This window comes from Polyodon spathula, chromosome 7, assembly GCF_017654505.1.
Source record: "Polyodon spathula isolate WHYD16114869_AA chromosome 7, ASM1765450v1, whole genome shotgun sequence".
Classification (NCBI taxonomy): Eukaryota; Metazoa; Chordata; class Actinopteri; order Acipenseriformes; family Polyodontidae; genus Polyodon; species Polyodon spathula.
Window position 1 is genome coordinate 33,713,037 of NC_054540.1, and position 15,964 is coordinate 33,729,000.

General features: G+C 37.2%; 1 protein-coding gene across 1 annotated transcript; it reads right to left on the reverse strand.

The window, feature by feature from the left end:
• Positions 1-846: 846 nt before the first annotated feature.
• Positions 847-15,574, reverse strand: LOC121318570 (neurotrophin-3-like). Its single transcript, XM_041255386.1, has 2 exons — positions 15,271-15,574; positions 847-1,717 (listed from the first exon to the last, which is right to left on the reverse strand). Exons 1-2 carry the CDS (start codon positions 15,286-15,288, stop codon positions 941-943), a joined length of 795 nt encoding a protein of 264 aa, XP_041111320.1. The 5' UTR covers positions 15,289-15,574; the 3' UTR covers positions 847-940.
• Between the last annotated feature and the right edge of the window lie 390 nt (positions 15,575-15,964).

Genomic DNA, 15,964 nt, shown 5'->3' on the forward strand with positions numbered 1-15,964 from the left:
AACAAAAAACTACTTCAGGAAGGAGCAGGAAATTGTACTTTTATGTTGGGCATAATATTTTTTTTCAGTAATGCCTGATTATTGTAGCCATGCAGGTGTTTTGAAATTCACTGGGCATTTGGTAATAGGGTGGTCCTGTAACGCAGTGAGGTGGATCAATCACTAGACAATGTGATGCTCCCTGTATAATCTTTATTGCTGCCTTTATACCATGTTTTTATTTTCACTGAACTTTTGTATTTGCATTGGGTTAATGGATTTCTAACCTTATTTTATTTATGAAATCAGGTTTAAAATGAAAGGTTTGTTAAAAGAGACAAATAATGGATATATATTGCAATAACCCTCACAGTAACCCTTGCACTTCGCTACTAATAAAATAACAACAACTACCATTAATATATTTGTGGGTTATGTATTCCTTATCGTTAAGACACAAGTCCATGTATTGAATATTGTGCTTGTAAAAAAAAAAAAAAATCTATATTGATGCTGTATAGTTTGGCCTTGAAGATAAAGATTTTGGAAAATATCTGTACGTAAGTATCAAATATGTGTTGTATGTAGAAAACAGGGCTGGAGAATGAGATGTAAACTATATTATTAAAAAGACAGAACATAATTCACAATGTTGAAGAAAAATACTGATTCACATGGCTGAGAAGACACATTCTGCACAGTAAAAAAAGGAACCAAAACTGACCACTAAGTTTGAAGGCATGTCATCTCTCCTTAAGATGTTATTTGGGTGGGTTGGAATATCCCTTACTCTCTGAAGCGTGACCAAAGTTTGTTTAATAAATAACACAAATATATCCACATTAATAAAAATAATAACAACAACAACAACAATAATAATAATAATACGCTACATGCATTTCATATAACTTAAAACAGAATAACTTATATTTGCAATCCAAAAAGAATGTTATGCGTGTAATTATGTTCTCCTGATTTTCCTTGAAAGTGCGCACCCGCACGACGTATTGATTCGTATCCACCTCCACCCCATAGTGCTTTTCTCCTTGGTTAGCGCTCTGACGAAGGTCTGTGAGGTTTTGCATTGTGAATTCCAGTGTTTGTCGTCGATTCCTCGGCAACCGCTTCTGAGCGGCTTGGCTGCCCTGCATTTGGTTTCGTAAAAGTATTGCTTGACGTCCAAGCCACCGGTTTTGATAACTCCTAGAACGGTCACTTGATGTCCTCTGATATCTACCGCCGTGGATTTGTCTGTGACCCACACGCTTTCGCTGTCGCACACAGAATACTCCCCTCGGTAGCTCTTCTGCTCCACATAGCGTTTTTTCCGTGTTTTATTCCCCATTTCAGAATTCCCCAAGTAATCATCGATTAAATACAATGGTGGTGGCTGTAGCGGTGGCCGGTCGCTCAGAAGCACCCGCGGTGAATTATACCGCTTATGCTGTCTCAATAACTCTGCATCAATACTATAGACCTGTTGGTAGGCTGATGTTTTCCTTTCGAAAAAACCTGCATCCTCTGGAATATCGCCTTCTAGCTGCGTGTCTTGGTATTTGTCAAAAACGTCCTCTGGCTGCTGCTGTTTGTTTTTCTTTATGTCCTCTTGGAGGAGTTTGATGATCAGGGAATTCACTGGGTCTTTTCTTTTACCCATTGATGTAGCATGGAGACCACAGAGGTAAGCAAGAAACATCACATACAGCAGGATGGACATCACTAGATTCACCTGCAAGATCTGAAAATAAGAAAACAAAATGTCAGGAGGTACATTTCTGGGATTCCAAACCCTATAATCATTAAGTGCTGCTAATTCATCTTTTTGACACCTCCCGTTAATTAGTCTTAAGCCTGCCATTAGGGATCAGAGGGTTTCACAGACTCCGATAAGCACCAATCTTGGACTGCCTACAGTCATTATCTTGTAAGATAATCAGGGTCTGTGAAACCAGAGCCCAGATTCTGGTTCTCTCAATAACTTGTTTTCACATACAGATCCCTTATCAAAGATCCCCATAGTAAAAATTACAGCAAAATGTAATAAATCACAGTGAAAGCACGGTAAAGTTTACCAAAGTAAAAGCATAGCATAAAGCATAGTAAATGCATAGTAATGTTAATTAATTAAGTAATAACGTAGCACGAAAATATGGGAAATTAGTACAATGGCCTAGGAAGAGCAAGTACAACTAAACTGCACATGTGAGACCAGCACAAAGAGTGGAAGTGCATGACAGGCATGATTTATAGTATCCTTTTGTTAGTAAAACAGTAATTGTAACTATTAACTAGTTTACATTACATTTGTATATCATTCTCTATTTCAGTCCTCACATCCTGGTGATGTTTTTAAAACTCAAAAGTTTGTAGCACATCTGTGGCCCCCTGTATCTCTCAGAAACATACAGAAACATTACGTAAATTAATCAGTGGTTTCTGCTTTAGATTTTCATTGACCACCCTTATAAAAGTTCCCCCATAGTTATAACAACAACGTATAATAAAGAACAGTGACAGCATGGTAAAGCATAGGTGGGCATTGTAAAGCATGGAGAGGTATGGTAAAGCATATTAAAAACACTTTAAACCAGAGTAAACTATAATAAAGTATAACCCAAGGAAAAGCATGCAAAAACTGCTGAATTACTGTACACATTTTCAGTGATAAACTTTCATTAAAAAGTCATGGGACACCAACTCTCAGAAGCTCTTTTTAAGTAAACAATCTCTTTGTTCCCTACAAATTAAAATGTATTTATTTAACCAGGACAGAATCCTTAAGCTATTCATTTACAAGGGGACCCTGGCAGGAGAAAGAGGCAAGAAATAACATAAAATCAATTGCAAATGTAGACAAATCATTCAAACAGGACACAAACACTTGATTTTAAAAGGTATTGTGAAGAGGCTGTATTTATGTTCAAAGGCAATAAGTTCCAAAGATGAGATTCCTGATATACAAAGGCATGTTGTCCCATATTATATACCAAATTAGGGATTTTAGAAATAGATGCATCATTTGATCTTGGCGCATAGGTAGAGTTACATGTCTCTAACAGAGATGTAAGTTAACTTGGAACATTTCCACTGTACACTGTATAAAACGATCTGCGTGTTTCAATGTCTTTGCATTGATCATGGGACTAGTCCTGAGGGTGCACAAGAGAAAAATATCAAAGAGCGTTTGTCAATTTTGTAAGAAAATATCATCATAAAAAATACAATATGTGCTTACCGTAATGTGCACATCTTTTCAAGACAAGAATAGCTTGAATTCCACTTCAATGTATGGACGGAAACAAATTTGAATATTCTGGTGTAAGACAGATTATTCTTTGTTTCCTAATGCCTGCTGATTAGGTCTTTCATCAGAAGCTTGCACATAAGAGATCAAAGATCAACCAAATGGCTAAAGGTAACATTCTTCTCATCATATAGAGTGGACTGGAGGACAATGTGTACTCCCCATAAAATAACAAACAAACAACCGGGACAATTTATTATTTATTTCTTCATTTTTAAAATGTTGTTTCTAAACTTCAAACAATAGACCAGGACAACAAAACCGGTTTAATGCAATAACCAGCTAAACAGGAAAATGAATTTACTGTGAAACCAATCAAATCTAGAACACAAGTGGTCTTTTGAGCTTCTGATGTGCACATTTGCAAAAGATTTGAATGAGCCAGGTTTTAACCCCTTCAGCTCCAGGATGCAGTTACGTCAAAAGACAGAGCAGGTGCAGTATCATGTCGTGCCTGCGTGCTTCAAGGTTTGCTGTCTATTCTATGGAGTTTCTTTTAGACTGGTCAGTCAGTGTGAATGCTCTATAGGCTGTTTTTACTGTGGAATGTTTCTTTTGCAGACGGAGGGTGTTGGGGGTGTGTCTGATGACATTTTTATCCAATTGCATTTCCAGGATCCCATTCATCTGTGAGTGCATTCAGAAGGATGGAAGATACAGGAACAAACCACCAGTGATCTTAATGTCTATATATAGTATTTACTTTCATTATGGAGCAGTTTATTTGCAGTATTACTTGTTACTGATATTTTGTATTGATATAACTTGCTTGCTATTACAAAAGAAATACATCAACATATAAGATTGATGGCATGCACATTCATTTTTACAACTGGAGTTGAAGGGGTTAATGTGCTGTGTTGCCCCAAATGTTATCTAGGTATGTCCAATGACGTAAGTCTTGGTGGGACGGATGTTATTCATTTCATACAACTGAAAAACTTAAATCATTCAGCTGACGCCCATTAGTTTAAGCGTTGGCATATTTGAATGTTTAAACATTGCTGAGTTTATGACCTTCTGCATGTTTTAACATTAGGGACTGAGGAATATACACACTTATACAACGCTCGAGAGCAAAGACTGCATATTGGGCGAAATAATCCAGGTTGTGAGTACAAAATTAATGGGATGGAAATAGGGGACGAGGACTTTGAAAAGGAGCTTGGGGTTATAGTGGAGTCATCTTTATAAGCATCTCACCAATGTGGTAAGGCAATTAAAAAGTCCCTTGGGTTGACATTGTCAATATCTAGTCTTCTTTTTTAAAGATCGAATAGATTGAATTATTTTAGCCTGTCTGCATATGACATGCCCTTTAAACCTGGAATAATTCTGGTCGCTCTTCTTTGCTCTTTTTCTAGAGCAGCAATATCCTTTTTGTAGGAACAGGAAAGCATCCTCCTTTGTAAAAACTTATTAAAAGTAATCATTTAATATATTTGCTATTTTTTTCTCTTCATCTATGATTTTGTCATTTATATCTCTTAGACATTTATCGTCCTCTTTGAATGTTTTGGAATACCTTAAGGTACAAAACAGGAATAAAACAGATCTTATGCACTTCCTCTGTTTCAAAGGGTCCCTGTGCCACTTGACATTTGACCTGTGTCCTGAGTTGTCCACCCACAGCAGAATGTAGCACTGAGTGTGCAATTCCAGTTTCTGTAGCAAATATTTGGAAGGACCATCAGTAGAGGTCGTCCAAATCTGTGGATAACAAAAATTACGGAATCTGCAGGCTCATGCTGAATTCACAGTCTTCCACGGATTTGCCATACTCTACAGCTACATCATAATTTTTATTATCATAAACAGACTGCTAAAGTGATCTGAAATACAGAACTTAGTTGTTCTGTTCTAGTTTCGTTAAATTAACAGTTGTTTTGTCTCTTTCAAAAGTTAGGAGTTAATTGAAGGACTTAAAGAGCAAGTAGAAGTGTTCTGAAAAATTAACAACTACAACTGTTTAAATACGGACCTGTAATTTTTCTTTTCATAGTTAACATACTGACAACCTTTTACACTTACAACTTTAAACTCTGTTTCAAAGCTCTTTTCAAAACAGCCGCTCCTGTGCACCGATAGGGTAAGGATTATTGCCCAATCACAGCAATAACAATCCATGATGTGGTACAGTACAGAAAAGCCAGCGCACTTTTTTTTTTTTTTTTTTTTTTTTAAATCGCTCTTTCTGTAGTGATTTAGACAGAGGACAGATCTCGGTGGGGTAGGGTAGGGTGGGGTGGACTGGTGAGGTGTGGTGTGGGGTGGTGTTGTGTGTTGCCATGTGGTGTGGTGTGGTGTTGTGGGCTATGACTCAACCTGAAAGTGGTAACGAAGGAGTTTATTTTATTATTGTTAAAAATTGTATTAGGAACAATTTATCACAAGTCTGTAGATATTTCCATATTTCTTCATCTTGGGAAACTTGATACTGGTGTGCTGAAACAGGCCAAAACTTTAAAAATTGTTGGAGAAAATGTATTGTTTGTTTGACTGTGAGGTTGCCTAATTTGTGGAACTGCCCCTCTATCAAGGTCTGTCAGATGTCTTGTCGATCTGCAACTGGGAAATGTACGCTTCAGATTTCATACAATACATGTCAGGGAAGCCTTTGGATAATAAATGGATTTCCAATGTATGTTTACACAAGACTTTTCTACATCTTGCCAATTTTTGTCCAATCCTCTATGCATAGACATTCACAGCATATGCAGATCTTTGAATTGACGTCATTCCAAGCAAACTACTACAGCTTTAAAAAGGTGAAAGACCAGGGATTGAAACTCCACTTAGCTACCTTAATCCACCAAGACGTTCACTTTGGAAGCTGATTAAACTATTTTTTTGAAGTAGGTCACATGGTTTGATGGCAGCTACTGAAGCGGCAAGAAGAAGCAATAACTTCTACAGCATGGTCTTTGAAATATATCTGCCAATTCCATATTGAATATACAACAGAATAAGCAACGGACCAGTGCTTATATTACTACTGGCAATAGGAGGTAAGAAAATGTCTTAAAACTCCTTTAGTAATCATTGCATGCCCTTTGATATTGTTAAAGGACAGTACTGGATTCTAAAATGTCCTGATAAAATGAACATTCAGACAAAGTGTTGTGCTCTGCATTTATAGTAAATTGCATTATGGTGTCACTGTTTTGTCTTTTGGTATTACATTATATCTTAGTCCCCGAGAAACAGTCCCATCACTTTTCTATTAATGTGCTTATGGCTTATGAAGTCATTTCATAAATCTCAGCTATCATGCTCTTGTGTTCGTTAAGTAGTTCTCACGCGTTGTGGTTAAAGAAAACATGCATTTTCATAAAAAAAAATTAAAAACTAGGTTAGCCCCGCCCTTTTATATGCCATATTTCTTGTCATTAGCCAACAAGCTGCTTCTCCAAATGACTGATATGCTTTGCAGTCCATACACAACACTGCAGATGTGACCTACAGTCGGAAATGAAACAGGCTATCCAAAAGTAAGGCTTGCAAACTGATAACTTTCTTTAACCTGGTATGGTACCAGCGTTTGCTTTTTTAAATTAAAATACATGATTGCTGCAACATGTGCTTCTTTCAAAAGCACACAGCGGGTGGAAATGTGCGACAGGGAAGATTGATGTGATTCTTTCATTAGCTCTGTACAGTAACTGCTTTCATAATGAGCTTCAATATAGTCTTAAGAATGAAGCATGGACTGTGACTGAACCCTCAGGATATCACAACTTTAATGAGGTCTGCTTTAGTGTGCAGTGTTTATTTTTTACAGCTCAATTATTAAAATCCTCTGATTTATTTCAGCAGATGCGTTCAACTTTCCAACACCCCTGCCCCACTTACTGCAAACTGGCAAGTATTGTAAATTATAACGAGTTATGGTAAAGCATATTAAAAAAAAAAAAAAACATAGCATTCCAGGTTAAATTATGGTAAATACATGTATAACCTAAGGAAAAGCAGGGCAAAAATACTGTGGTAAACTTTCATAAGGGTATCTTTTGCATATACCATAAAACACTGAATACAGTTTTCTGATACTCCCAACCTGTACTAACAAATGCTCTTACCAGGTTCCTTCATTTTAAAAGTGATTGTCATGATACATAAGTGATGAATGCATTTTAGATGCACAGATTCTGGTCCTCTCAATAATTTGTTTTCACATATAGATCCCTCATAAAAAATCCCAACAGTATAGTTTAATAAAGCATAGAGCAAGCATGGTAAAGTTTCCCATAGTAAAAACATTGCTATGTGTAATAAAGCATAGTGAAAGCATGGTAAAGCATAGGTAAGCATTGTAAAGCACAGAGAGCTATGGTAAGGCATATTAAAAAAAAAACAAAAAAAACATAGCAAACCAGGTTATGATATATGGATAGTAAAACCATGGAAAGTACATGGAAAAATTACCACAGGGAAAAAGGGAGGAACAGGCCAAACTATTGAGTTGGAACATGCACATTTTCATTGAACACTTCAAACAGTCACATTCTCAAGTCTTGTCTTCAATACACTGAAACCAATGGATTTTGTATATCTGTTCAACCACACTAGCTGTCTTTTTCTTCTGATTTGTTCCCAGTGCAATAACTTCACTATTGATTTATTCTGGACTGAGGTGCATTTACTATGAGTTCAGAAGCTGCTCTTCAGATTTTGTTCGTAGCCACCTCAAAGCTCTTTATCTTTAAAAGATACAAGACTTGGGTGTGTGAACTATGCATCAGCTGCAGAGTCAATTACAGCAACAGAGCGCAAGGAGGTTACATGACTTGCTCATGGTTACACAGTGAGTCAGTGGCTGAGTTGGGATTTGAACCAGTTTCTTTAACCACTGGACCACACAGCCTCCTAGGTAGGCTATATCACTGACCACTGTGTGAACAAGCCAGCGCAATCTACTGCTCAGCTGTGTACTCCCAGAAATACAGTTGGAGGCTTGAACCAATCATTAGAAGGCACTGAATCTTACCTGCAAATAGTCATTTTGACTGAGCTAGCCGATTGTATTATGTCTATGGCAGGAAACTAGAACCAAAGAGCAGTTCTCTAACAAACACACAGTACAGTAATGCATCGCGTATCTGTGTGAGGTGGGACCAGAGAGATGGCGGATATGTAAAATGTTTTAAATACCATTAAACATTCAAAATTCAGCTTTCACTAGTTAGCTCCACTAAATCTCTGTTTAGAAAGATACAAGGTATCAATGCTTGTGACAGAGTGGCCATGTAGGTGCACACCTTCTCTTCTGAGTGACAGTCAGGAGATAGTGACAGGAGTTGAAGTTGATACGCCCCGCAGGCGAACAGGATTTATTTACATATCAACACATTGAACAGCTCACGTGACACTGCCAGCAACAGTTGTGTACAGAGCACATACAGTACAATGTACGAAAACTTTGGTAGGATCTACAGTCTCTGAACTAATCTGTTCAATAATAAACTAACATTGCTGAAGAGATTGATCATGGCAGACAAACGGTTAGAGCGGATAGCTAACGGGCGGATAAGCAAAGGATTACTGTATTTGTATTGCAATACAAACCACTCTGATATAAACATAATAACTAGATCGAACATGCCATTTGAAGCTACTTTAATATATTGAACATGGAACGTAAAGCCAAAAACATTATCTTCATACCAGAAAATTCAAACTGAGAGGAAAATAGTAGGACTTTTTAAGAGCTGCGAGTCACAGCAGCATAACGTTTTCTGACAGCTTTCAATCGGTGTCACTGTCAAACATTTACACCTGGAGGATATTAAAATTACGACCTTGTGGCAGAGAAAGAATGAATCTTGGTTAGAAATCTCCCTCCCGACTTGTGAGGTTACTGTGTAAAGGGAACAGAGTACCCCGATGGTCACCAGACCAGGATTACAAATAAACATATTGTTTGGACAGTGAACTTTGTTGTCTGTCTTCTGTTTCGTAATCACATCACCACTACACCTGCATACTGCAGACTACTTTGCCACAGTCCTCTTTCTAAAGACCAAATAAACCATGGCCCTCAATTCTCTGGGAAGTAGAGGGTAGAACACCCTTAGTTTGAAGGACACCGCTGCTTCTGTTCACAATATACAGACCAGGAATCAGAAACCAAGGCTTTAAAACCCATTATGCTGACAATGTTCCTGTTCTGCGATTAGATACAGTCAATCTTGTTTGTAATACATTTCTTTCAACCTACGAGTCAAAGGAAACAAGCTCACTTTGGTTATTATTGCACTAACATCCAGCCATACAATTAATTTAATTTCAATTAATATCACTTCAGGAAATAAATGCATACTATTAGACAGTTTACATATTAGTAGGTTTAAAATCTTTGTTGAAGCCGGTCCAAATATTGGTAAATAGGCAGGGAAGAGAAACAGCTCCCTGACAAATTTGCCTCTCTGAGGCAATTCAGTGATCCCTGAGGTATCTCTGGTAAAGACCTGAAACTTCACAAAGCCAGGACAAGAACCTAAGCTCCCCTGACTGTATAACCCCCTGTAGCAAAGTGGTAAGTGATTACAGATGCGTGCAGTGCAGAGTGGATACAAAACAGACAGACAATGATTTCCAGGTGCAAGGGTGTTTATTTGTCTTTAACAATGTCCAGAGCCTTATGGCAAACACTTGTAAATAATAATGATGGAGTGACACAGCGGTGTGTATCACTCTGTATTTGTACATCCCTGGGTTTGACCCATAACCAAAAGTCCAGTTCTACACTAAACACAAAACACAAACACAGTTCTTAGCGACTGTGGGACCACTGCGTCCCCTAACCCTATGACTCCTGCACACCACATGGCTGAGCTTTTACCAGAGTAGACACTCAGGGACCCCTATACTTCCCTAATTGTATGATCCCCTGCACACACCAGAGCTGTACCATTCTATTAAAATCTTTGGAAGCATTTTATTGTTATTTACTTATCTGGCAAATCCTCCTGTATCACTAGATTGCAGCACCAAGCATCTTGGTTCCATCTAGCTGGGTGGACTGTACTTATTACCACTCAACTCACTTTTCCATAATTCGTATGACTGAGAAATGGCTTTCAAACAACATATTGCACAGGTTTCTAAACCTACATTTAATAGAAATGTGCCTCAGGCATGTAACTCGCCTAACTGGTTATGAAAACTTAATGTAAAGAAAACAGAAGAACACAGTGTTTTAAGGATCATTTAAGAGCTGATTTTAAAGAGTGTGTAAGCTCTTAAGCTAAAGGAACACAGAGCCACTTTTTCAGGAACAGTGGCTTGAAACCTGGTTCCAGGAGACCTGCAGAACTAGTCTGGGGCAACTTCGCTGTACAAACCCCAAGTCTCCTCTGGTGTGCCATGCAGTGGCCTGAAACCCAGTCTCCTGGAACCAAGTTCCAAGCCACAAAGTGGCTTTGTGTTCCCTCAGTTTAAGCTCTTAGATTAAACATAAAACTGCGAAAACTAAAAGTCCTGTTCTTTTTTTTTTTTTAACTGACAGAAATACATGTGAAGAGAGGGAAGTGGCCCTTGCTTTGACTGAATAAATGCTGCTGCCTGTTTGAAACATGGAACTGCAGCTGTAACATGAAGGGTTGTGTGATCCACTGCCATTACAGGTTCTGTCTCCTGCTGCTGTGGCCTTCGTCAGCATGTTTAGCCTTCTTAAAGAAGTACTTAGTAGTAGAAGTTCCTAATGCTCTTCTCATTGTATCAAGAGGACTATGACTGAATCAGACAGTTGTGTGGGAGATGTGAGTCATGTGATTAGCTTTCCTTTTACGCTAGTTCTGGCTCAATAACACTACTGCTACTTATAGAAAATAGCACCGGAACAGTACCGGATTTTGTGTTTAAATTGCCTGTACAATAACACAACCCATAGTGAAACGCACAATTAAATTGCATGAACACCTCTATGTAACACCTTAACACCTTTGTTATCTGAACAGCACCCTTGGTACCCTGTCCTGTTTTTCTGTACCATTGGCACAGTAAGTGTTCTGTCTCTAGTACTTGACAATACAATATATTTTATTGCACTGTTGAGGCTGTTCCCAAATAATCACAAGCAGCCTACCAACAGAACGCCTGCCATCAACCCTCTCTCAAAGATCTGCTGTTGCATCCCTCAGGACTGTTTTTAAGAGGGTTTTACAGCAGGTACTACAGAATACATGTGAGGGAAGCAGTTTGCATAACAACAGGTATTGTGTAATCAAGGTGCCTTTGTGCTGTTGTGTTTCTAATGTTTTGTCCCTGCAAACGCATGCACCTGTAACATGGCCATCCCAACCAAACAGTCTGTCAACACTCCATATAATAGCAGGCTGTCTATTCTGATTCAGGACAGACCGATAAGATCCCAGCTACAAAAACATGCCCTGCAATAGCTCCAACCAATACTGACTCAAACAAATTATTTCTCGTTTAACCACAAGAAGAAAGCATTAATGTCATACATTTCGTTTCCAAGGGTCCTGGAAGACAGCCTCTGCTCATAATCACGCTTAATCAATAACAAACCAGTTGGGATACACTTTTGGCAACAAAATGCACGTTACTGCGGGTTACAACTAATTGCAGAAGATACACATGCAGTCTCAGTTATGGTGAAATCAATCTTGTAATTATTGTAACCTTATTTGTAGACATGCATTCCCTAAACTCCGCCTCGGGTTCTTGCAGAGAGCAGGGCAGATCAAGTCACACAGAGAAACTGCTACAGCACCGCGTTCAAGTGTCTTTGTCACGGCTGCTGTACACAGCACATTTCCACCTCCAGGTGTCACGCCAAATAGTCTCCTGGCCGTATTGGTCACTCAGTTCAGTTATTTGCAATGAATTTTGTTCTGGGGGCAGATCTGTGCTGTAGGCAGAATAAAATATTTTCATTCTGATTGGTTTACTATGGAAAGAAGGCAGGGTTTTGTTTCAATGACATTTCTCCAATCGATTGGTTTACATTTGGAGGCAGGGTTATTTTTTACTTTTTGGACTGTTGAAAGCCACTGATTTGGAGAGAGTTGTTCATTTATATTATATTAACTTACAAACTTTTAGATTTAGAAAGCTTGTAAGAGGTGTTCCTTAAAAAAAAAAGAACTCAAGAGAAAATGACCGATTTACATCAGACACTTTGTGGTATTCTGTGCTCATTTGCTTAAACTTGCCAAGTTTTACTTGCTATTTTAACAAAACATGCATGCTTACTTTTACAGCATTAATTATTTTAAGCTTTATTTTTTAGCATCTCCATTTTCAGAGCTTTTTCTTTATTTAATAAAGCATTTATTTAAGCTTCCCTCCTATTAATTAAGCAACATTGTCCAACATGCAGTCCCAATTCTATTAATAAGAAAGGTATCGTTTTAACGTTTTTCCTTAATTTAGGCTTGTAATAGAGTATGCTGAGTTTTCCTACAGAATATTCTTATTTTGAGTATTATTCAGAGAGCTATGTTTCAAAATGTCATCTTACATTTTCACAATGTGATACTGTTTGCTATTATTTACTGCAGGACCAAAACATATAGATATACATGTATGTGCAAGAATGAAGATCACAGAAGCGGTCATTCATAGTCATTCATTTTAACAATAATATTATATAGGCCGTATATAATTATGTCCAGGTATGGAATAATTCATATTTATGTTTACAGATGTGTTTTTGTCATGGTTGTCCTCTGCCTTGGGAGAATATCTGTTACTGTCAGTGTGAGAATCTGCATTGGGCTAAGATGTGAGTTTGCCTAATCTGAGCATTTTAATTATTTTAAACAGACGAAGATTTCACTTTAGGTATAAAATTGTATAATGACATAAATTCTTAAACTTTTTATAAGATACTCTATTTATAAAGCTCAGATTAGGCAAATTATTAATTCAATTACGGGTTCAATTATGTAATTGAGTGCTTGGTTGGAACAAAAACCAGCAGGACAGTGTGACCCCAGGACCAGGGTTGAGAACCACTGGACTAAAGTACCGGAAGACCTTTCCGGCGCGTTCCGGCTCGACTATACCACTGCCCACCATGAAATTTAATTGCATACCCTTGTTCTTTGAGAAGCAAGTTAACTTTGCTGTCTCTAATCTCTACTTGTTTTAGCATTTCCCTTTCGGCTTTAAAAGTATTATTTGACAGATGCTTCTTGAAAAAAAAAGAAAAAAAAAAAAAAACAAGCCCCGACAGGACATCCTAGCATATGTTGGGTGAAAGGGAAAAACAAAATAAAAAATAAAAAATAAAACAAAAAGCTGTTAAATCCATTTAAACGTACAGTGGTGACATTAATTTACCATTTATAAAATTTTTGCTCAAAACAGCTAACATCCCAACGTTTTGGTATGTTTATCAAGGGAAAGTATGTTTGAAAACAAACCATAGAGACAATTATAGGCTTTTGTGCCATGGTATATATAGTGTTCTATTCTATATCACGAATTACTGGCCATAAAAGCGTATGTTAGCTTATGAGAAATGGTTTGCCCTGTTTTCCCTATAAAGATTTAATTGGATTATCCATTTTAGTGATTATTATATATAATTATCTTTTAGTGATTATCTGAATACCCGGGGTCAATGCTGCATGCGGTCGAACGATGCAAGTCAAAAAATATAAATAGACGTAAGATAACAGTGTTCATGTCTAAATACTTCCACATCAGTGTATTAGGAGAGAGCGGTAGAACATCTGGACTTGCACACAGGGATGTCATGCCTTTGAGTCCCTACTGTGCCCTGAAGGATTCAGCCGCTTGTGCAGAGCATAAACCCCCCAAAGTTATTCACAGTAAATTGAAAGTATCTCTGTCGTTATGAATGCGCGCAAACACACACACACACACACACAGAAAAAAAATATCCAAAAAAAAAGCAATGTACTTAAAAATGTTTAAGAGTTAAGAAAAAAATAAAAAATAAAAAAAATAAAAAATAAAAAAAACTCCCAACAGGTTTTCAACACATGTTTGAACGTATTGGCTTTATTTATACTGTAATGTTTTGGGTAACATTTTGGAAGGTATTACTGCATCTAAATTATACTCGTAAATTAACGTAAAACACACTAATGTGTATTTATACTCATTTGCACTTTTAATTGTATTTTACAGTGTAACTGCTTATTTTATCTTTGTTTAACATTATTTTAATATCCACATGCTTATGCAAACAGCGTTCAATCTGCACTCCTTTGATAGTTTTCATTCACGCGCAACTAAAATATAAACTATGCAGTCCGTTATATAGCACTCTATAGCATATGTGAACGCAAAGCAATATTCAAAACAACAGCAAATTCACCATGTTTTTATTTATTTATTTTTTTGTTGGTTTTTTTGGACCTCAATCCACACGTCATTCAGTGTCATGACCCCACAATTTTGCTGCAGACCTACAATTCGAAAGGAACCCGCCGTCGGACAGACTAGCCCAAGAACGTAAGGATTATGAAACGTCAAGTTTTGCAAATCCGCTTTTATATATTATTATTATTATTATTATTATTATTATTATTTATTTTATTATTATTATTATTATTATTATTATTATTTATTATTATTATTATTATTATTATTATTATTATTATTATTATTATTATTATTAGTAGTAGTAGTAGTAGTAGTAGTAGTAGTATAGTAGTAGTATAATAATAATAATAATAATATTGTGCAACTAGAACCAAAACTCTTTATTGTATATCTGCTATTGTTCAGATAAAAGTGTCAAACAAACTGACTTAATTGGTTAACAATAAGCACCACCTCGATATATTACCCGGTTGCTTATATCAACGCGCTCTGATTGCTTTTTGTTGCATGCGAAAAGTAACATGAAAACAGTAGAAGTTCTACCAGCAAACCAGTAAGCATTGCAGTACGTTTGACGAAAACAGCACAGTAAAAAAAAAAAAAAAAAAAAAAAAAAAAACTACAGAAAAAGAAAAAGTTGTGTGGTAATTCTGTTTACTTACCGTAATAAAGGTAACCATCGCATCCGTATTACATTATCCAACAGAGACATTAATGTTTGGGAAGCTTGCCTTCAAAATCAAGTTAGGATCGCAGAGCTCGATGCAATGTCGGGGTCGCTTGCAGGATATCAGATCGTCTGTCCAAAACGCATTCTCTCTCCCTCCCTCTCTCAGTCTCTCTACCTCTGTGACTTGCAAACGTAATCTGCTCGATTATAACCAACCAGTCCAGCCAGACAGCTCTGCGAGTTGCATATTAAACCAGCTGCATTGTAGAACTCAAGACATTTCACGTGTAACGCCAACACACACACACATAAACAGCCCACGTAAATCGCTGTCCCGGGTACTGATCACCTCCTACCACCACTCCCTTTCAAATATAGGCTATTTATGTAGGACATTTACTACCTGAAAAATCTGCCATAGTACGCACTCCTTAAAACACGCATTGAAACGTGTGATACTTGATAATAACTTTATCTTGGCAAACACTACAAGTATGTATTTCTGCGTGTTTCAAATAATTCAAATTGAACGCGTTTCCCAAGGACAGAAGCCAAAATAAATACTCTGGGAGGAAACGAACAAAACAGACGACCGATCTTTACATAACCTTATCTCTACAATGCAAATTACATACAGTTAAATAACAATGGCTTCCTGGCATAACTAGCATTTCCCTTTACGCTTG